The following is a 24,083-nucleotide window of genomic DNA, read 5'->3' on the forward strand; positions in this document are numbered from 1 at the left end:
GCAGTTAGGCACACCACCCCATAATTCCAGCATTAATCAGAACCTGTTACCTATTTTTTTTTCCTCTCGAGTAGGAATGCAGGTGAGAACTTGTCTGTATGGAATGAGCACATTCCACTCATTAAAAACTGATTTCTGCCCTGGATACGACTGCCTCAATATATGAGCACTGTACTAGAAGTAAGCTAGCTGTCCATGATATAGGGAGGGAATTTAAATCTGTAAGGTGGAATCCCTTCACAAGAATATTAATCCTCACCCTCACTACCAACCAGATAAACCACACTAGCAGTTTGGGTTTATGTTCAAAATCACCTTCTAACTAGGTTCCAGAGGACCCAATTTAAGCCACAGGTACCCGAATCACGTAATAATAAAGGAACCAAGGCGTAACGCAATTCTGCTGTACTTGATAGAGTGCGGTTTCTCTCCCTGCTGAAACCTTTATGTGGTGAAACCTTGAACTGGACTCAGATCCACTTTTGGTTGTCTCTCGTACTTGTTTAATGACAAGTTAAACTGGGCATTTCGTCTTGAACCGAAGCAAGACTAAAGGGGCCACAATCCTATTGCCGCTATGAATAAGCTTCATGATACCCTTTCACAAAAAAGACATCCATACAAACATGAAAGTCATAACTCATTTATTGAATGAATAGTATATGCAAGAATACCAATAAAAGGAAACTAATACTACAAACTACAATTTTGAAAATAAAGCCAATATAACAGGAACAAAATATACATAACATGAGAGGAATGTTTGATTTTGACCCATAATGCATTCCTTATCTTTACAATTAACCTAAATGTCTGTTAGAACAAAACTGTATACCTTGGTCTAACCTTTAGTGCTTTTCAAAAAAGCAACAACATTCTAGAACACTTTTCTTTTTCTTTGAGATATTTAAGATGCACACATTTGTTCAAGTACATAGATTCTGATTCGACAGTAGATCTACATAGCTTGTTATTCTCTTAATATCGTGAGTAGCACGTACTCCTGAGCAAGGACTATCTGAAATTCTAAAACTGCTGATCTTTGAAATAAAATGTATTTCAGTTGTGGGTTTTTAATAAATTGAGATGAAAGTAAAATTCACACCCCCACCCCCCTCCCCCCAGGAACAAAGAGCTCTTATTAAAGTATAGAAACTCAAGTCTATCTTTCTACTCTAAAGAACATTTCTTACTAACAGTTCTGGTAAGGCAATAAATGCTCCAGAATAATCTTCAATATACGCTTGCAAAGATTACACTGTTGAATATCAATAACGAAAACGAAACAAAAATAAAAGGGGGAAAAAAGGAAAGAAAGAAAAGACGCTTCAAAATCTCAAGCTAAAATATGCGTAAAAGCCAGTCATGGCAGTATTGTTTGAAATGATGTACATGTTATATACTTATCAAATAATGTCATGCTTATTAAAACTACAGTTAAGGACTGAAGAGATGAACAGTAAATACACTGCTGAGGTCCATTTTTCTAAATACTCATACCACAATGTAATTACTACCCAGAAGATGATGGCGCTACTTGGGAACGTAAGTACTGTACAATCTTTACATTGTAAGGCACTTTTTACTCAGCATGTGACGAAAACATAGATGGAGAATCAAAGTATTGGAGGTTTACAACCAAAGGTGATTTTTCATGTGACTTCAATTTACATTTCAACTTTTAATGAAAGACTGTTCAGCCGATCACACCACAGTGAGAAAAATAGGTAGCCAGCCACTTATTCTAGCCAACCAAAAGGTAAAGTGCTATTCTGGTTGCTAGTGGCAGAGAAAGGGTTGAAGACACCCATACGAAGTTATACACTTGATTACATAACAGATCCATCGACTGACAGCTCTAGTAGTTGAAGTCTATGACACGATCATTGGCTGGCCACTATTACCCCGGCACCTTCCATTTTTCCTAAAAACATCATTACAGTAGTTGTCCGAAAACGAAGGTGCTCTATTGTTCCGTGGGTAAGTCTATGGCACACAATGTAAAAATGATCAAGACACAGTGATTCAAAGATTTTAAAAGAACAGGTTTCAAGCTGTTGTAAGGAAATAAAGTACAGATCCTTTGGGAAAAGTCACATAGCTTGGTAAACAAACATCTAGATCTGTCGTTGCACTTCAAGTCATGGTGAATTTTGAAAATTCATCACATACACGCACACAAAAAAACCCGATGGCATATTTAGAGCAAAAAGAGAAAAACATATCATAGGGCAACCCCACTAAAGCTAGTTTCCTTCTACAAATAATAAAAGATGGTTAAAATAAAGCAATCATTGAGTCCCTTGATTTAAGTGAATGTGTGAGTACACACTTGACAAATGTGACCTTAAGGGACTAGCAGTTAAAAATAATCGGTCATTAAGCACAGTGTAATTTTCCACCTGTTACATTTTAAAAAATGCTTCTCCATAAGCTGCAGGATATCTCGATGTACAGTCAAGTTAACATGTTATTTCGTATTTGCTAATTTGCTTTAATGTGGTAGGTTAACAAAGAATTCGGAAATCAGCATCCCTACCCTTGGTATTGAGGTGCTATGGTAATATCAGGCAGACCACAACTAAAGTTTTTTGGTTTTGCCATAAGAAATATACAAATGTGCTTCAGCAGGTAAGTGGAAGAAAATATCCCTAGCTAGAAATGCCAGTGTGAAAATCCTCTCTAAACAGCTGGGTTCTTAGGCTTCGAAAAACAACTCTGATGATCAAGAAACCACCACCACGCCCAACCAGAAAAAAAAGGTAGGGCACGAAAGCCTAGTCAATAGATAAGCAAAGCAATGCATGAAAACATTAAAAATATTAAATAATTTTTTAAAAAATAGTGGTCACAAAATGAAAAATAAATACTGTTTTATGCAGACTGTTTTTTTTTTTATTCCTACAGCACATGAGACCTCCTTATGTACTTTGGGCCAATGTATGAAGTGTTCCACACAACAGGGCACTTGAGAGGAACCAGTTTCAGACATGATGGCTGAAGTCCTTAGTGAGTGGTAACCCTTTACATCTTAAAGAGGTTTAATTTGCTGTTGCCAAATCTTAGTTTAAACTTGAAAGCATCCAATCATTTTGCTAGAAGCTCTTGGTAGGACATGATAAGAGAAGAGGTTTACTGTCAAGAGAATTTTGGCATAAGCACTGGAGTTCCCAACTTAAAGTCACCAGTCGCCCGAGTGCATGCTGGTCAGTGAGAACAACTTTAACAGGAACGAAATGAAAAGCTTCAGCACACTTCTTGGAAGAGATTTTTAGCATGTGCTGTCAAAGCCAAGAGAGAAAGAAGGTTCTCTTCATTTCTAGCCTCCGTTACTTGAGTGTGAAAAACAAAATCACAAATTCCCATGTGTTGCCGCCAGAGGCGTGTTTGCACTGCACAGCGCAAGTCGCTTATGCTTTCCCTTGAGCACGAGTCCACTGAACAAACTTAGACACTCTAAACAGTAGAACTTTGTTCAGTCCAGAAATATAGCTTACTTCATTTCAATGTCTGCTGTAACTGTTGACACTATACACAGGGTTAATAGTGTTTCATTTGCTTCCCAGAAACTGCAAACTACAGCTACGTAATATCAACGTGTCAAATTCTGCCATCTAGTGCAGGCTCATAAAACAAACAAGACGTGTTTAGGCAGTTCAATGAAGGATCTAAGAGTTGGGCAGTAAAAAGTTACAAACCCTTTTTGATTTTAGAAAACAGTGAAAAAAGAATAGTAGTTATGGATGTCTTATTCATTCCCAGTTTTCTAACTCTGTCCCATGAACCTGTTTAAAAGATGATAAAAAATTGTAAAATATGATGCTTGAGGGGAACACAATAAATATAATGTTACTGAGGAGCGAGAACATCTTATTGGTTCGACATTACAACTACACTTATAGATAAAGTGGATAGCTTGTTTTTACTATTACAAAATCAGCTAGTTAAAAAAAAAACTACGCAAGCCTACACAGTCCTTTAGCATTCTAGTTAACATGCTTAACTAAACATAATAGCATTAAAAAATCATACTGCATATACCATTACTCCAACATGTGTTTATCAGCGAGTATTGTATCCTGACAACAGATCCGACATAAGTAACTTTCATACCTAGTTTCCATTAAGTTGCTGCTGAGTTAGTTGTTGCTGGTCAATTTCTACTTTTCCCCGGCTTTTACTCTCTCGTTCCTCATCTTCTTCATCTCTCTCATCATTTCCACTATGATTTTTACAATATAGTCTACAATGATGAAAGATAAAAATCTCAAAATGTTTTGTCGCTGTTGACGAGAATATATTTATGTCATTAGTAGATGAGGTTGGTGCCCATTTAAAATAAGGGTTTCCTCATCCACGCTTTTTAACAATGCTACAATTACTTACAGGTCCATTTCTATCTAAACGACAGGAAAGCACTCTATTAATGAGAACATAAAAAGTTCATCTGAAAGAAAACCTCTGGATTAGAAGTTGTCACATATGCCCAAAGATGAGGCAATTCTTCATTTTGCCCATTGAGATTAAAAATAAAGCGTCCAGCCAACTTGAAAATATAAACTTGCAGGTATAAAGATGAAATAGTGAAATTCTAGGTTTCAGATACAGAATTCAAAAGCACATTTTAGGAAATAATATAAATTCTATATATACTGCGGCTTTCTGTCCATATTTCATGAAACATTTTTATTCAAACTCCTCAAAATGTCTTTTCATCATTAGTGTCCTGGCCCTTCATGAGCCCCCTAACAGTTTGCCAGGCCCTGCACTTGGCTTGGTCTCTCTTGATCTAGACTGGCTCCTCCAACTTCTTTGCTTCCCATGACACTGACTTTATGGGAAAAATTAGACCACTACCTTTTCAACTATACCATTCTGGATTTGTCTAACTGGTACTGTTTTATTTGGTTCTCTCTTAGCCCCTATTTCCTATAAACTGAAATTAGGTCTAAGGGCTTGGTCAGCTCTAGGTCCAACTTTTCCTTGCTAGTCCAGGGTATTTGATAGGGGACCCTGCATACTTCAGGAGGCATGTTAATTTCAAAATGCCCCACTATTAGTGACGCTGTTGGATCACTTGGTTAAAGTGGTGGTGATAGCCAGATTTCTGCATTGTACAGGTAGGGTTTCCCCTTTAAAATCAGCAAATAGCCTCTGGAGTGATACTTCCGACATCAGGCTGTTCTGACAACCTTTTAGGTGGGTATGTACACTGTTTACTTGACATTCATTGTTTTTAATAAAAATAGCAATGTGCGTTATTTAGGACAAGGGTGTAGGGAGGCAAATTAATGTATATGTACCAATATGTGTTTTATAGTTAACCACCCCACCAAAATCAACAGGTGAGCTGATCTCAGCTCAGTTTTAGGTCAATTATATACAAGATGACAAGATCAAACAATGCTTTAAAAATGTTCAGTGGGTGCCCTCTTGTGGTCAGCAATAGATAAGACATTCATATATGAATTCTTCTGACACAAATGACCTAAAACTTTAGGTTTAACAGGAAGTTTCTAACCTGTGAGTAGAATAAAAGGTGGGGAGGAGGGAGGGTAGCAACAATAGCAACTGACTTCCGACCTAGTTTTGCTTCTTTTTTTATTCTTAAAACATTGTCAATTATTTCCAAAGAGCAATGGAGAATTTGTACTCTTCAAACGCTACATACTGGGAATCACTTAAAAACAAACCAACAACCTGAGTTCAGTATCAAGAGTGAATTCCTTTAGAGTGCACCTATAAAGTGTCTTCCTCCAAAATATAACCTGAATTAAGCCTTTGAGCCAACTTCTAAATTACGGGGTAGAGAAACAAGGTGAACGGCATCATGAAAAAGCAAAAAGATAAATCTAGAATGTGGGACTTTCACAGGACGACTTATCAGGGTTTTGCAACAAGTAGGGGGGCAAGGCGGGGTGGAGTGGGGATTGCTCTATATTGAGAGACTTATGAGACATATCCATTAAATGCAGTGTAGGGACTTTGTACGTATTGAGATTTGAACAAATTGGGTCTAAAAAGGCATTTCCAAGACAACTGGAGAAATGTGAACGTGGACTTGGGAGATTAAGAACTTCCTGTTAATTTTACAAAGTGTGATAATGGCATAGTGATACTGAAGTCCGTAGGGATACAATGACGAGAGGTGTGGGGTTCTGCTTCAGCAGATCTCAGAAGAAAAACAACAGATGAAAGCAAGTGTGGAAATAACTTGGGAGCTGCTGAGATGGGGAGCTGCTACGCTATCCTATTTTCGTATACTTTTGAAATTTTTCAGTAAGAGGTTTTTCTAAAAGGATGAGCCCTTTGTTGTTAAAATAGATTTTAATCTTTTAATGGGACCATTTTCACTCCTATAGGCCCATTATGTGTCCTTCTCCAATCTAGACACCAAGACCACAGGTGTCACCCAGTCAGACAAGACCCCTGTCACAAAATTTACTTTTTTATGGTGGGGGACTTTTTAGAAACATACATATTTTTAAAAGCTTAGTAATACAACAGAGACAATCAGGATAAGCAGAATCACTATGTAATGTTCCCTCGCCTTTTTAAGGAACAAATACATTTAATCTAATGAATAGATTAACGTAATAATTTAATGAGTATATTCAGGATCCAGAAGGAGCCAGTAAAGAAGGAAAGCCACACGTAGGAGAGGGAAGCCACTTCATTCAGAACTATTTCTCCTTGCATTTCCTCCTATTTGTGCATTCTTCTATCCCCAAACTCCTTGCATATAGACTCTCATTTGAACTCAATAGTCTCTATGAAGAAATCTGGAATCAGCACCATAAGCAGATTTTAGAAACAAATTTCAATGCGAAAAAATAAAAAGTAATTCAAATTATTGTGGATCCCAGTGTAAATATTTTCTTTAGAGATGGTCACTGCAACATGGTTTTCTAATAGCTAAAGAATAAAAGCCATCTGAATGTCTAAAAAAGGAATCGATTAAACTGATAGACCCGTATGATGGAATACTATGCAACCATTAAAATGGTGATGTGAAACTTTAATGTCACAGAAAAATATGTCTCAGATATAGCAAGTGGAAAACAGATTATGAAAGTGTATATAAGAAAATATTTTTATAAATAAATGCATACACGCAATAACATAAATGTCTAGAAAATATTCTGAAAGATTTAAAATTCTCTGCTGGCAGAATTAAAGTTCACATTAAGCTTTTGCCCCCTTCTCTTTATTTTCCATTTTTTCCCCAAAATGAAAATGGATAACTATGACAATATCTAAATAGAGCTGAAATTTAAATACAGTAATTTTCCACATACCTGATTTCAGATGTTTAACATGGGCCTGTTATTTTTAAATATTAATGCTACGTCAACAAATTACTTACAAAAATATTCAACCACTGAACTGTACAGAGTACAAAACTGCTAAACAGTAAGTTGTATACAGAATATAAAATCGCTTTTCTTCCATCCCCATGCAATGAATGAGGTAACAACTGTTAAGTTGTTGAATGTGCCCCTCGGAAACTCCTGTATAATGACACGTATCTTGTACACATGTATTTTTTATATGCCAAAACAGATCATACAACTTGGTTGGTCTACTTTGCTTGACCATAGAATACCGCTCCGTGACTTTCCACATGGATCTACTTCAATCTTTAATTGCTGCAGAGTATTCCATTAAATGCATGTACTAGAACTTGAGTCTCTTGATAGACATTCTGTTTTGGGCTTGATTTTTACTATTGCGGGTGAAAGGCTAAAATCCTTTTCCCATTTCACTTTTGGTTAACTCTAACTATTCCCCTGGCAACTAAGCAAAAATCGGCATGGCATGTCCACCTCTTTACGAAGCTGCTACCCCCCCCCCCCCCCGGCTAGTAGATGGTAGTTGGATTGGGTGAATTATATTCTGATGAGCCGTATCTCTGGCCCTGTGTGGTGCGACCTGAAATGACCTATGCCTATATAACCACACTGTAACAGGTGCTGGCTCCAATGGGGTAGGAGGCTTTTAAGGCAGGGTGGATCCCCTGTGAATCCAAACTTCCTGGGCCTGCATTCTACTGCTACTCGGACTGCTGCAAGCACTCTCTGGACATATCAGATGTTGCCCTGCTGGCCAGCTGCGGGTCCCGTCTGTATCCCCGAGCAGACTGATGCGTCTGTGCTCATCCCACCAATCCGAAGTACAGGTGAGTAAAGAGGATGCCCTAGTGGGTAGTGCAGCTATCACTGATGGGGCAATGGAACTGCCTGCACGTACATCTCTGTGCTGTTTTCTGCTCACTTCCCCGGCAGAAATCCCTACGAAGCAGACTAGTAGCAAAATACATACATTACACTTTGTGAAAGGCTGTGGTCTCCAATGCGAAATTGCTCTCCTAAATCGTACCAAGTTACATTCTAACTCACTACCAGATGCGAATGCCCAGGTCTCTAGAACATAGCTGATACGTGAATCCTACTAATCTCTGGCTATCGGATAGGCAAAAACTGGTAAGATCTTGTTTTAATTTGCATTTCTTTCATTACTAAGAAGGGTGAACGGCTTTTTACATGATTATAACCCATGGCTAGTTCTCCTATAAACTGCCTTTTTGTGTCCTTTGCCCTTTTTTTTTTTTTAACCCCAAACTGGGCTGTTTTTCTTAAGGATTTGGAGTTCTCTTTAGCCTAATTTTAATGTAGTCAAAAATTCTGAGTTTCCTATCATGCTTAGAAAGGTCATCTGTACTCAACAGATTCTAGAAAATTTCTCCTACATTTTCTGTTTTACTTAGGATTAGATTTTTAACCTATCGAGGATGTATTCTGGGGTACAGTCTGAGGTAAGGGTTCAAATTGTTTTCTAAATGGAGTCAACTACATAAACTGTATAGAGATCAGATACGACTAAGCCATCCTGTCTCCACAGATCTAGTACTACTGAAATTACCCAACAAAGACATGGATCTGTTTCCTGTGATCTTTGTCACTGTGCCAGTACCAGTTTTAGTTACTAGGTAACTGGGTTTGATATCTAACAGAGGATTTCTCCTCTTGATCTCATTAAAATTGTTCTTGGCTGTACGTGATCAAGACTAGTTCACTATCCCAGTACCTATTTTTCCCCTTCCCTTTGTAGCATTGAACCAGATTTGGGTGGCAATGTGCCCACCAGGGGTGCATTTCCCAGCGCCCCTTGGATAGGTGACTGAGATGCTAAGCAGAAGTGTGCGTAGAACTTCCAGGAAGGAGGATTCAAAACCCATCAGCTGGAGGAATTGCTACTCCGTCCTTCCACTTTCCTTTGCTCCCACTTCCTCCTGCTGCCTACGGAAGGACACCCCAAGGATGAGAGAGCAGAGAGATGGCAATCTGGGTCCCTGATGACACGGAGAAGAGCCTAACACATCTGGACTGCTCTCCTTGGGACATCTTGCAGGGGAGAAACAAATTTCTATCTTGTTTAAGCTTCTAGTTCTTCCCTGTTCATAAGGTAACTTAATCATTACCAGTAGAAAATAATATCCCATTCGTTCTCCTAGATAAAACCATCAATATTTGGTATTTCATTAAAATTGTATTCGATGTATAGATTAATTTGAGGAGAATAGGTATCTTTGACTAGTGAGTAACTTTTCATCAAGGAACATAATATATTTTACTATCCATTTGGGTCCTGTATAAAACGCCATTTTAAAAAAAAAGGTTCAACTTTGGCGTGCGTATGTGTGTGGGGAAGGGGTGGAGGGTGACGTTTTTCCTTTCCATTTTCTAACTAGTTGGTACTGGAATTGTTTTTAAAACTTTATCTCATATTCAGCAACCTTACTGAGCTCTTATTAATTTTAGTACATGGAGTTGGTCCCTTTGGATTTTCTTGGTAGACAATGACATCGATAACAAATATTGACAATTTTATTTGGCTCCTTCATGGTATTTATCATACATTTTTTCTTCCTTTTCTTGTTGCACCCGCTTAACCCTCCAGAAGAATGCTGAAAAGTAACACTGGTAGTTGGCACCCTTGTCTCATTCCTGGATCTGAATGAAAGTGTATTGGTGTAGTGGTTCTCAATTATGGGTGAACATGGGAATCACCTGGGCAGTCGTTGAAAAACATGGTTTGGGCCTCAAGCCACGGAATTTAAAATCTCTGAGGGTGGGGCCCAGGCATGAACATTTTTAAGGAGGGCCCTATCCACCCTCAGGTGGTTCTGAGGCTCAGCCCTGGCTAAGAACCACTGTCCCTTTACTTTAACACTTCGCTCTTTGCTGTTGTCTTCTCATAAGTGCTCCATTAGGACTCCTCGCTTCCCAAGGGCACTCTTGGCACTGCACTTTAAAATTCAGAAATGGATGCTGAATGCTATCAAATGCCTTTTCACCATCCACCAGGAAGGTGATAGGATCTTTCTGTCTCTATTAATGACAATGGATCACATTCATATATTTCCTAATTTTGAACAGTCTTTAAATTGTTAGAAGACAGCACTGGATTTGATTTTCTAACATTTTATTTAGGACTTTGGTACATTATTTATAAAAGTAAGATTGGTCTATAGTTTTCTTACTTGTTTTTGTTTTAAATGCTATCTTTGTCAGGCTTGGTCTCATAGTTATATAAAGTTTTGTAGAATGAACCAAGTTTTTCATCTTTTGCTATGTGCTGGACCCCTTTAAACAGTATTGGAATTCTGTTCCTTAAAGGCTTTATAGAACTCACCTGAAAAACAGCTCTGCCTTTATTACTAAACAAAGTTTGGCAAATTTAAATAACATTAGCACCTCATCCAGTCACCCAAATACGTGGTGACTGTTTATACAAACTGCTTTGTACACAGAATAGTTTACTCATTGGTTTATTGCATCCTGGGAATGTAAGGAAGTGCTTTACAACTTGCAAAGGCAAGTTGAAAAATCCACGGATCCCCACCAACTTATTCTCCATTCAATCAAATGGAACCATTATAGATGTGCATTGATATGGAAGACCCAGAAAACAGAGGGTAACATGTAATCCCAACTCTCCAAACCTTTTGCCTTCCTCATTCTTCCAAGAGTGTCTTTGGCCTGCTATCTTCACAAATATACCCTACTCTAAGCCACCACGAATCCTCACCTGGACCCTGAGCAGGAGTCCCCTACCTCACCTTCCCATTTGCACCCTTGCTTCTGTCCCCCGCTTAGGGCCTTGCACATGCTGTTCCCTCTGCCTAAAACACTGTCCCAATGCCCACCTTGATCTTCACCCAAGAAGGTCAAGCTCTTCAGCTCAAGCTCTATTTCCCTAAGGAAATTCCTAAACACTCTCCAGTACAGACTAAGTCAGGTCCTCCTCGTTACATGCTCTCACAGCGCCTTGTAATGTATCCTTTCTAGCACTTAAGTAGACTGTAAATGTAGATTTATTTATGTGGTCATTTAATATGTCTCTCCCACCAGACTACAGGCTTCACGAGGACATGGTCTGTGCCTCTACTGATCACTCTTGCACACCCAGCTCCTAGCACAAAACCTGGCTCTTAGTAAGCATGATGCATACTGGCTGAATGAATGCGAATCTAGGGATGTGTAGTCAGAGGAAAACGCCAATCGTCGCACTTGTTTCTTTCTGTAGAGTCCTAAGTATTCTACACTTGGCTAAATACCACCTAGGAAAAGTGACCAAGTAAACTAATGCCATCTATTTAAGGGCAGTTACTTACTGACAAGTTTAGGAAAATGGACAATTGTTGTTCTCTTACTTGTAAATTCCTCGTGACATATTTTCAATGTATTTAGCTTTGTCTTGTACTCCACAGTGGTAATGGTAAGTCTTAACACAGGCTTTTATTTCACATCCAATAGTAGCACCGGGCTGACTGCAAAGTGTACATTTCTGTTTAAGGGAAGAGAAAGAATAATCATAAGCAGTATTTCAAAGTTTTTGCAACCTTATTTATTCTATTTTAGCCATATTTCAGCCAAACATTCTAGTTTACAAAGGAAACAGCCAGTTTTCTATGGAAAAAAGAGTACACTGAACTTACTGTTTAGCATATCTGTCAAATCATGCTGCAGTTTAAACCGTACTTTGATAGACTTTCTGATATTAAGTCACTCCCCGATGTCTCCATTATTTACCTATACTAACTAACCTTCGAAGATCTGACATCTAAGCATAAGTAAGACATTCCTCAATACTGCCAAACACGAAAGAATTACATTCTATATTTCAGTGGTTGGCGGCTTCTCCTCCCTGGGAGCAGTCCCTTTTCTATGATGACTGAAGAATGAGAAGACAGGAAAGCAACTCCCCACCAAGCGGGACTGCTACCAAGTAGGTAAAAGGGCAGAGGGAGGCTAAAGGGGCTGAAATCTTTTCAAGACATCACAACTTGGCCTCGATCAGCCTTGCCTCAAGAATGTTCTGAGATTAAAAGGTGGTTGTTGACAAAAGGGTTTCATAGTTAAGTAAGTTTGAGGAATGCTAGTTTTAAACAGATTGCTTGATTGTAGAACTTCTCACAGCCTTTCTGCAAGGAGGGTATAGTAAATAGTTCCCAAATTATTGAACTCCAGATGCCCTTGTATTTTCGGAGGGGTGGGGGAGCATCTTGACAGACTACTTTCCTTTGGAGCCCACTTGGGAAAGTGCTAGGTTGGTGTTTACGTGAACATTCAACCGTGCAGAGGTGAATAATTTGACCAGGAGCATTGAACTGTCATCCTCGTCACCTATTCGGACTTCAGCTGTACGACACAACAACGATGCTTGGTATAGTAGGTGGAAGACACTTTTCCCTTCTATTGTTTTAGTACTATACATTCCGATTTAAAAGACTTTCATTTCTAAAAGAGTAATCAATGTATCCAAACTGAACTGGATTTAAATGGAACAGGTAACATCAACAATCTTCACACCTTCAAAAATGCAGCTCCACAAAGAAAGGGTCATCTCTAATGGATTCAGATAAAGCTCACCAACATCTGAAACCACGGGATGAAAGACTGGAGGGGAACTTCACAACAGTGGGGGGAGGGATTAGACTCACCACCTGAATCCAAGGATCAGACATTATGACTAGTCTGATGTGATAAAATATGGATGATATAGTCCCACCTGTGAAGTATTCTTACCCCCAAAAATCTTGAAACTGAATCTAATCAAGCCTTTACATCTAACTTCCACTTTAAAAGAAAATCTGGCGGATAGAGGGACAAGTTAAATGGCATCATGAATAAGCAAACAGACAGACAAAACATGGGATATTCTACAGGACAATTAATTCATTTTCTTCAACAAGCCAATGGCATACGACAAAACAAAAACAGAAACAAAGACAAGGAGAGGGGGAAGTGCCCTAGGTTACATTAAGGATATAGAACAACCAAATGCAATGTGTGATCCTCCTTTGGATTCTGATTCACACAAATCAACTTTAAAGATGCTTTTGAGACAATTGGGGAAATACAAATACGAACTGGGTATTAAATGACACTGAGAACTCATTGTTAATTCATAAGGTGTAATGACATTGTGGTTAGGTAAGAAAATGTCCAACTTTTAAGAGATACATACTGAAATAATGTAGAGGTGAAATGATATGAAGTCTCAGCTCTGCTTTAAAACACTTCAAGCAACAAGAATAAAAGGCATAGATGAAGCGAGTGCCGCAAATTCTTGATAACTGATGGGTCAAGGTGATGGACAGACGTGTGTTACTAGTCTTTCTAATTTTGAGATGTTTGAAAATTTTCACAATAAAAAAATTTTTAAATTCAAGTCATCTCTAGAGACAATTGCGGTCTTAAAGAAAAGATTTTGCATTCCATTGACACTTTATAATATTCATCAACTGTAAAGGAGTAAGTGATCAATAAAGATGCCAATATTTCTTAAAGCTATTTATTAGTAATTCAGTATGTTTAAAAACATGAGACTTAGGCACATCTTATAAAGAAAACTTTAAAGCTATGATAAACATTTTTAAGAGACATAACTGAGTATGTGAACTTTAAACAGAAGGCTCTGAAAAATATCTTTTCCTTTTATTTGAAAAAGAAAAAAAAGAATGAATAACAACATGGGGAAGTTCCCGATGCTCTATTAGGATTATGGAACTGTTCTTTAAGCAAGCTGAAATAATAGTAACATTTTAAACTAAGTAATGTGTGTCACATTTCACATCTTCATTTATTTTATTAAAAGACCCTCAGATACCCTGAAATATAAATCTCAGTGTAATTCTCTTAAGTAATGAAGTTACATAGAAAGAGGAATAAGTTCCAGAAACATCAGCATCCTTTATTATATTACAAATAAGTCAAATATATACTTGCTTTAACATATGGACTACTTTATATTAAATGTCTTAATGACTGGATAAATTTGAGATGTGTTCTAAATTTAAAGCAGAAAGTCAGAAGAGTAACGTTGCATAGCATAAATATAAAACCACAGACCATTCTTTTTCCTCGCTTAATCTCCTGAAGTACAGTTTTAATATCAAAATCTCCAAATTCTGCTCTTGATGTTGTTGTGAGCTGGACTGTGCCAGAAGAAAATAACTAGAAAAGAAAAATGCAGGAACATTTAATGTTCAGAATCCTTGTGAGAAAAAGATTAAACAACAAAATAACAAATGTGTTCTATTACTTCAATACCCTAAGAGAACTTTTCCTTAAAAATCAAGTACCGACTCAAGTATTTTTAAATACATTCATATGTCTGATTAAAATATAACCCAAAATAAGGACAACAGGGACGCCTGGGTGGAGCAGTCTGTTGAGCGTCTGGCTCTGAGTTTCGGCTCAGGTCATGATCTCAGGGTCGTGGGATCGAGCCCCACGTCCGGCTCTGCACTTGGTGGGGAGTCTGCTTCTCTCCCTCTGCCCCTCCGTGCGCATGCGTTCTCTTTCTCTCTCTCTCTCTCAAATAAATAAATAAATAAATAAATAAATAAATAAATCTTTAATTAAAAAAAAAAAAGGACAATAAAACACAACTAGTACTGCCAGTGTGGAGCCAAGATTAAATATTTCATTCAACAGTGAAGATTTCAACAGTGTTACCCTGTCATCTCCATTGTTTTATGTTTCCACAAAGTTTTAAAAAATAGTTTAAATAGGCAAATTTCAACCACAGATGCAGACCGGAATTACCTGGGGATTTTTTTTTTAAACTAGACAGGTTTGGGATATAGTCCGGGGCTGTATATTTTGGAAAAAGCTCCCCAGATAAATCTGATCCACATCTCTGGTCAAGAACCTCAGGTATAAAAAACATAATTTAAAAAACCTAATCATAAATGGGATGAATAATTCAATACAATCAAATCCAAAAATGTTTATGTATCCTATGTATGTCAGACCTGAATCTCAGGCTGCAAAGATAGAGCATAGTTCTTCTCTTCAAGGAATTAAGTCTGTTAAGGGAGAGGCTCATAAATGAGTAACTGCAATACGGTGTGTAAAGGACAATGACACAGACAGGTCCTGGGTTACAGCGGAGGCTGAACATGTATCTTCCATGACAAGTATATAAAGCTGAAATTTTTACAGTTATGAAATAGTTAACCATCAATTATCTAGAATATGGTAACTATAATTAAGACTCCTTTAAATCCTACTACATCATAAAGGCTCTATTTTTAAAGCCCTAAGGTCTATGAAGATTTGGGACTATAGGATATACTATTCATAATTCTACACCACTTATGCTGGAGAGAAAGGTGCCCTATTTGGTTACCAGCTAAATGCCTTTCCAAAAAACTTGCGTTTAAAAGCACATAAAAAGAACCATGCTTACCATGCACTTATAATGTGCAGCTGCCTTCTTGGCATTAAATATATGCAGTTTTCCTCTTGCCTCGTTTTCTTCCTCCCCTACATGACAAAATCCACATTTAGGCCTGGTGTCACTAGGGCTGCTTCTATGTGGAGACCTATCTCTCTGCAAATGTAAACGAAAAATAAAACTTAAAAATATGTTATCAGTACCCTCAAGCTTAGTTAACATTTCAAATAATGAGCTTTACCTATAAACACAGTTTAAACGAAATATTCGCAGTGCAACAAAACGTAAGAACCCCACATTTTTCTACTTACATAGGAACTGCTTTCCATTTCATCTGTTCCATGGGAGGATGTGGACCTGGTATCTTCCGACAGCCCTTTAAAATTAGTTTTTCGTGGCCTTCCTTTGCGACTTTTCTTTTTACTTTTAGGTGATGAGGGCTCCAATTCATGTTCATTAAAACTTTCTTCTAAGTCAGCTGCTTAAAAATGAACAAAAGCTTTACATGGACCAATCTTAAAATAAGCATTAGTTCCTGGGTCCTTAGAATATGCCTTTCTCCTTAGAATGAAATCCCTTCCAGAAATGAGGGGAAATGGTCTGTGGTATGCTCAACACAGCAACCTTACCATTTCATATAAATGTAACAAAAATCAAATACAAAAAAAAAAAAGTTTTATTATACTCACTGTAAATTATTTCTTTTGAATTTATAATTCTATAAAAATGAGTTTTGGGATCTTGACTGGGCACATAAGTCAGTAAACATTTCAAACTCTGATAAGTCCATTTTTAGAATTAGCTCTTGTATTATTATTATTATTATTATATTATTATTTTACCATAGGTTTCAAAGAGTTTTCCTTTACACTATTGGTAAAATCAGAACACTTAGCTAGAAAATAAACTTACTATAACTTGGAAAACTAAATGAAAATAAAGTAGGTATATCTGTGTTGTCCAGTATAGCAGCCATGAGCAATCGGTGGCTTTTTACAATTTTAGTTACTTATAATTAAACAAAATCAAACCTGCAGCTTCGCGCACTGACCACATTTCAAGTGCTTATTACTACTGGTCACTTGAGGCAAACTGCATCTGTACTGGACATCACAAATAGAGAACGTTTCTATCATCACAAAGAAGTTCTATTAGACATCACTGTTCTAGGATAGCTCCTTTAAACTATCATGAAAATCAAATGATCAAAAAAGCTATGTTGCAAGTTAGTTGTATACTTTAACAGATTAAACAAAATGTATGTACAAATTTTAGAACTGCATTTCCCAGCAATTTGAAAAGAATTTCTACCATTAATGGAAGGGTGTTTCATTCAGTTATTCACTACAAACATTTTATTTATTGAGTACCTACTGTACATAAGACAATGTATTTAGCGTAAAATGGTATAAAAACCAAATGTTCACTTGTCTTTTAGGGTCAAACTAAAAGTTTTAGGCACCGTTCTAACGCCGCCATTGTTTTTTTCATTTAACATAAATTTTTCCATTCCAGGGACTAAATTCTCAATGTGAAAGCGTATCAACTTTGAATCATAGATTCTAATGTTTCCTAATAAATACTTCAACAGTTTTAATTTTTCGTTTTAGAAATAAAAGCATAGTCATAATGACAAGAAAAGGGTAATTCAATTAGTGTATCCGAATACATAAAACTCAAGGAACTGAAAGCATCAGACTGCTTGCAAAACAGTTGATAAAAATTCTTATCAATGCAACTTCATATAACTACAGTAGGATCTGAGGGAAGAAAAAAGGGGAAAAGGTAGAAGTGGATAGCATTTTACAGGCAACAAGGCAAACTTATGTGGCTACCTCCCTGTGAAGACACAGAAGTCATAGATACCTTCTGATCTTAACATGACAGCAAATTTCCTATCAGAACACATCACCGACTTTAAACATTCAAACTGACAGTTTTTAAGATACAGAATTTCATTAGGGCTGTTAGAATTACTTGCAGTTGCCCCAAATTAAAAATTCTTTAAAATGAAAAATCATAAGCAAATGTTTCAATCATTCGGATACATGTTATACCATACATGTGGTATACATAATATTCTGTTACAATGAAAATAATCACTAACACTGTATCACTACATTCTTTAACACCTTTAGAGAAATTACTTAAGAGATTCTATTATCAGGCCGACATGACTAGTTTTCCACATGGTTTTTTTTTGGGGGGGGGTCCTAAATATGGAACCATTCAGTGTAAAATTTTAGGGGACTCTAACAGCAATAGTAAAAATCATAAAAGACTGACAAATTTAACTATATTAAATTTTCAGACCTACATAGCAAAAAAAGTGCTAAAATTAAAAGGCAAACTAGAAAAACCTGCTGTAATTGTGAAAAAGGATCAGTATCCTTATGACATAAACGCATAAGAGATTAAGACCCCAACTGAAAAATGGACCAAGCATATGATCAAATAAGTCACAGAATATAAGTAAACATATAGAAAAATTGACTTCTCTAGAATCCAAGTGTAAATTAAGTGATATATCATTTTCACCTATCAAAATAGCAGACTTTACTTATAAAAAGAAAGAATGACCCAACAAAACATGAGTTAGAAACAAAAATGTAAAAGAAGCCCCACAAAGATACTGAGCTACACCACGCTTCTAGATGAGCGGAATCGACATTAGCATGTCAGCTCTCACTAACCTAATTAATGCAACTCTGATCAAATGGTTGATCCCACAGTTTTCTGAAAGAGTAAATATATAATACACAAGAATATTTTTTTAAAAAGATACCAAAATATACTATAAAGAAACAGCAGTTAAAATCCTGGCACAGGAAGAGACCTATATAAGCGGGAGAAAAAAGCAAGGTTGAAAATAGACCCATAAGCATATGGGAATTCAGAGTATAATGATAGCATTTCAAATGAGTGGGGAAAAGGCACGATGGCATAATTGGCTATCCACTTTTTAAACACTGAGATTCCTTTCCTCATACCATCTGAAAAAAAAAATCTCATCATAAAATAACAAACTATAAATGTAACAGAGAAGAAAATGGAGGAGAGTATTTTTTATAATCTTGGGTCAAGACACTTAGGAAGTCATAAAGTAAAGGGCTGAGATCTGACTAAACATTAGAAACCTTTGCATGGGGGCACCTGGGTGACTCAGCTGGTTGGGTGGCTGACTCTTACTTTGGGTCAAGTCATCCAGGGTCCTGGGATGGGGCCTGGCATGCGGCTCTGCATTCAGCAGGGAGTCTGATTGAGGATTCTCTCCCCTTCCCTCTCCCTCTGCCCCTTCCCCTGCTTGCTCTCTCTCTCAAAGAAATAAATAGATCTTTAAAAAAAAAAAAAAAAAAAAAGAAACCTTTGCATGGCACAAGGCACCATAAACAGAGTTTGAAGACAAATGATAAACTGGGGAATCATTCACATTTAGTGACAGAGAATTAACACCCCCATTACAGAAATCACTCACTACAAATCTGTTTCAAAAGGACAAACCTCAAAAGAAAAATGCACAAAGGACAGAACCTGGCAATTCACAGAAAAAATATAAATGACTGAAAAATACATGAATAGAAGCCCAATCTTACTAGTGATAAGAGAAATGGAAATTAAATGAGATCATTGGATTTGCAAAAATTAAAGACTATAACGTCCAGCACAGAGGCAGGAAACACACTGTTGGTGGGAGCATAACCTGCTTGTGTGTGACAGTCCTTTCCCCAATGTTAAATGCAAACCCCTTTTTAAAACTTTATCCTATAGAATCACTCGTATAGGTAAGCAAGCATATATGTACAAGGAAGATCAATGCAGCCTTATTTGTATTAGTGAAACAAATAGATGTAAATGATTTTTATTTGATAGTGAAATCCTTAAATAAACTATGGTTCTATTTTATTCTACGGGACATAACAACGGTTAAAAAGAATGACGTCAATTGATGGGAAAAAAGAAAATTGCTTCAATGGAGGAAAAGAAAAAGAATGAGGTCAGTCTGTAAACACCAATAGGGAAGGAGGTCTGTGACAAATCACAGAATTAAAAAAGCGTGTAGCGTAACAGTATGTACATAGACTATGATGCCACTGTATTTATTAGTAAGTGTGCACAGACACCATCTACACACGTTTGTACGGAGGTAAACAAGGCTCTGGGAAGATAGCCACCATCGTATTACCAGTTACTCCTAGAGAATGTGACTTCAGGGTGAGGGGAGGGCTCTCTGAACTGCTTTGATATTATTGTACTATTTTAATTTTTGAAACAAGGGATGATGCACTACTTTCGTAATTAGAAGAACTTATACTATCCAGTGTGGTGAAAGGAGGTGTAAACTCATCCACCTCCGATGGGAATACAATCTAGCACAATCCTTCCAGAAAGTAACATGGCAACATGTATCAGGAACCTTAAAAAGACTGAACCCTTTGACCCAGTGATTGGACTTTGGGGAGTGTCCCTTAAAAAAATCATTGAAAATGCACATGAAAAAAAGAGTATGAAGCTAGTCACAGTGCCTCTGTTTAAGTTTTTCATGGTTTCAGTAGGTTTTCTCCCTCTGATTCAAAAGTGTGAAAATGTTTTAAACATTAAATTTCGTTTCCTGGGGCGCCTGGGTGGCACAGCGGTTAAGCATCTGCCTTCGGCTCAGGGCGTGATCCCGGCGTTATGGGATCGAGCCCCACATCAGGCTCCTCCGCTATGAGCCTGCTTCCTCCTCTCCCGCTCCCCCTGCTTGTGTTCCCTCTCTCGCTGGCTGTCTCTGTCTCTGTCGAATAAATAAAATCTTTAAAAATAAATAAATAAATAAATTTCGTTTCCTTCTTCAATTATAATTATAAAAGAACTCTGCATAAAAGAAGTAAAAATCTTTCTTTCCCCCTTCTAATGCCACCTGCTCCACACTCCCAGCTAGTGCCCTTGCTTTCTTGCCTGCCCCCCTCAAGTAACCACCCTTAACTGCTTTTCTTCTCAACCTCAAGGGTTGAGAACCTGCTTTTGAATCCTGGAACTGCCAGACTGTGTGTCCTCTTGCCTCATCGCCACCTCACAGGGCCCATGAATGATCTGAATGTGTTAGTTCATGTAAAGAACTGAATTTAGAACAGCGCCTGGCACGTGAGACACTCTCTGTATCTGTCCGCTATTATTTTCCCCGTGTGAGCAAATGGGTTTTTTAAAAGGATACACAAACAAATGGCATCCTAAGCACACTACTCTCCATCTTGCCCTTTTCTATATAATTCACAAATGGGAAATAGTCCAAATCTAAGAGCTCACATTTGAGCTTTTGGAGTTCTGACTGTACCAGACGTGCTCTGTAATCTATACACACGATCTCATTGGAGCCTCACGACCACCAGATACAAGGGAAACAGTGGGAGGAAAGCTCGCTACCAGTGGATACTCTTTCATATTGCTGATTTTTGTACAATGTTCATATACCTATTCAAAAAAATGAATGCAGGGGCGCCTGGGTGGCATAGCGGTTGAGCATCTGCCTTCGGCTCAGGGTGTGATCCCGGCGTTCCGGGATCGAGCCCCGCATCAGGCTCCTCTGCTATGAGCCTGCTTCTTCCTCTCCCACTCCCCCTGCTTGTGTTCCCTCTCTCGCTGGCTGTCTCTGTCGAATAAATAAATAATAAAATCTTTAAAAAAAAAAAAAACAAAAAAACAAAAAAACAAAAAAATGAATGCAATAAAAAACCAAAACCTCACCCTTGTTTTCACAGCTGCAATTCCTACAAATCCAGGCTGTCAAGGTAGCTGACAAAACAAGGCTGTGCTCCTTCCTGGACCACCAAGCATTCCCAACCTTTGTGAGCACAGCTTCTAACCATCTATGTCACCTCAGAAAGGCCAGGCCCCTCTCTGTTACCCTTCTGATTGCCACTAGGAGGCACGGCTGTGACCAACTGACCAGGACCCCAGCTCTCCTCCTCCTAGTACTATCAAGCCCAATCTGTTCCTTTACCAATTTTCTTCTTCCTAATCAATATTTTTCTCATCTTCTATCTCTTGGTTTTAGCTCCATTGCCTTTCCTCCCCAAAGTCTTACATCAGTTAACTATATGAGGTAGAAAGGACCCCTGGACAGAAAGTCTGACGAATGCCACCTACCAGGTCTTAAAACTTGGTAAAATTAGTTAACGCTCATGAGGCCAAGTCTCCTGGTATATCAGATGGAACTAATGATAGCACCTTCCTGAAAAGGATGCCTTAAAAAAATGTGAAAATGCTTTGTAAACTAGAAAATTCTATTCAACTATTAGTTATCACTCATGTCATACCTTGTGTAGCCTGTAAGCTCTTTGTCAAGGGGCTTATTTTCTAAATTGCCCAATGTGCCCACACCCAGGAGGCACTCAATAAATGTGTTGAAATTATTTTGAAAACAAAAGCAAAATGACGAGGATTAAGGTTAGGAGTAAGCATCCCCACCTCTCCTTTGCATCTTTAGGGCTGCGACAAGAGGAGGGTTGGAGGGCGCTTGCCCTGCCTTCTCCAATGGCAACGCGATGTGCTTCTGCTCTGCATAAATTCTGCTTCCTGCCTTTTCGGTAAAGGTAGGCGATCAAGGATTTTATGCATATTCATATACAGATACGTATATAAACACATCACATACATCAAAAGTATTAATTCTTAATTAAGTGTGCTAAAATGAAATAGGTCTGGAATTTCATTCACAATAATCCAGACGGAGGAAGTAGGTGAGGGGTGCAGACGAAACAAGACTGACCACGACAGATGCCTGCTAAAGCTAGGTGATGTGGCTTTTTTCCAAACATACTTTTGTGTATGTCTGAAACTTCCGACAATGAGTTTGTAAAGTATGCTAAATGAAAGGTGAGCGTAAATAGTGCCTAGCACAGCACTTGGCACATGGGTACTCAATAAATCTGGTGAATCAAAGAAAAAATATGGAGCCAGTTCTAGCAGAGGGCACAGTGTGAATTCATTACTAAAATTTTCCAAGTTAAATCCCAAATACAATTTAAATTCTATTATCTTTCAAGGACGAGCACACGAATATAGTATTTACTGAGCACTTAACTATGTCCCAGGAACATTGCTAAGGCCCTTCGCATATTATTTCATTTAATCCTTACAATAATTCTATGAGGTAGGGGTTTTTTTTAATCCCCATTTTACGAATGCAGTTTCTAAGGCTCCAAGAGATACTAAATCACTTGCCTAAAACCATGTGACTAGTAAGGGGCAGAGCTAAGATTCAAATATAGATCTGATTTCAGAGTCCATATTCAACCAGTGTACAAAACTGTCTTTCCAGTACTTCATAAATCTATTCAATGCTATAAAACTTAAAAGGCTTTTAAAGACATTGATATCATAGTAAAATCTCCCTAAACTTCCATTTGATGTAAGTAATGAAGATTGGAAGGTGCAGCACATTCCAGAGAAAACAGAGGAAGAAAATACTAAGGAATATTCAAGCCGGCAAAGGCTTTGAATCTACATAGATGACAACACACTTACAACATACTTCTAATGTAACTATGATGACTCTAGTTCTTGAAACACAAATTGAGTTATATGATTTGACAATATAAAAGTTTCCAAACTATCTGTTAAAGATGAGCTCTTCCAAAGTTAGGCACAAAAGAGTCCTTTACACTGTCTTTTATGGTCACTGTAAGTAATTGTGGCACTTATCACTAAGCTATTTTTCAGTAAATTCAGACTTATAAAAATTGAAACAATTCCCATACACCGTTCACCCAAATGTTAACAACTTAACACATCTGCTTTATCATTCATTCTCCATTCATTCACATACTATTTTCTGAAGGGTTTAAGATGCAAACATGATGCCCCTTTATCTCTAAGTACTTCCACGTGCCACCACTGTATTTTAATCAGTTGGTCACGTATCTGTCACTAAATGATGTCTTCCCCCAACCCCCAAAACCCTGTTTTATTAATTCATCTTGCTCTACTAACGCCCAGTACAAGAGAAGTCACAGGAGACAGAAAGGTCACCCAAAAGTAAGTGATGCATTAAATACCATGCTTTATTTCAAGCCATAGAAAAGAGAATACAAACATCTCTTGAGCGCCCATCCCATGCACAACATTCTGTATTGAGTACTTTAACAAAAATAATAAGCCACAAGTTTCACCTACTTACGATGTTAAGAACCCAAACTGAGCTGAGGTTATGTTTGTGATCACAACAATCTACACATTCTTGCTGCAAACAGCTAACACTCAGCATCTATTCTAGTGCTTTCTATCTCATCACAGATGACTTTGCTCCATATAAATTATTAAAGTGAAAAGCTTTAACCTCTTAATGAAAAGGA

General features: G+C 37.7%; 1 protein-coding gene across 4 annotated transcripts in view; it reads right to left on the reverse strand.

The window, feature by feature from the left end:
* Positions 1-627: 627 nt before the first annotated feature.
* The window catches only part of PHF6 (PHD finger protein 6), a 44,944-nt gene continuing 21,488 nt past the window's right edge, over positions 628-24,083 (reverse strand). The window contains exons 6-11 of one of the 4 annotated variants that reach the window (XM_045790691.2): positions 16,062-16,231; positions 15,763-15,906; positions 14,418-14,522; positions 11,717-11,850; positions 4,114-4,243; positions 628-3,281 (exon numbers count right to left, since the gene is read on the reverse strand). In XM_045790691.2, coding sequence (XP_045646647.1) covers positions 4,114-4,243; positions 11,717-11,850; positions 14,418-14,522; positions 15,763-15,906; positions 16,062-16,231 — 683 coding nt within the window. In that variant the 3' untranslated portion in view covers positions 628-3,281. Of the gene's footprint in view, positions 4,244-11,716; positions 11,851-14,417; positions 14,523-15,762; positions 15,907-16,061; positions 16,232-24,083 lie in introns of all 4 variants that reach the window. The other 3 variants (XM_087859999.1, XM_087860001.1, XM_087860000.1) reach the window with 3 other exon arrangements.

This window comes from Ursus americanus, chromosome X, assembly GCF_024610735.1.
Source record: "Ursus americanus isolate L20-20 chromosome X, mUrsAme1.1.p, whole genome shotgun sequence".
In the NCBI taxonomy this organism is placed as follows: Eukaryota; Metazoa; Chordata; class Mammalia; order Carnivora; family Ursidae; genus Ursus; species Ursus americanus.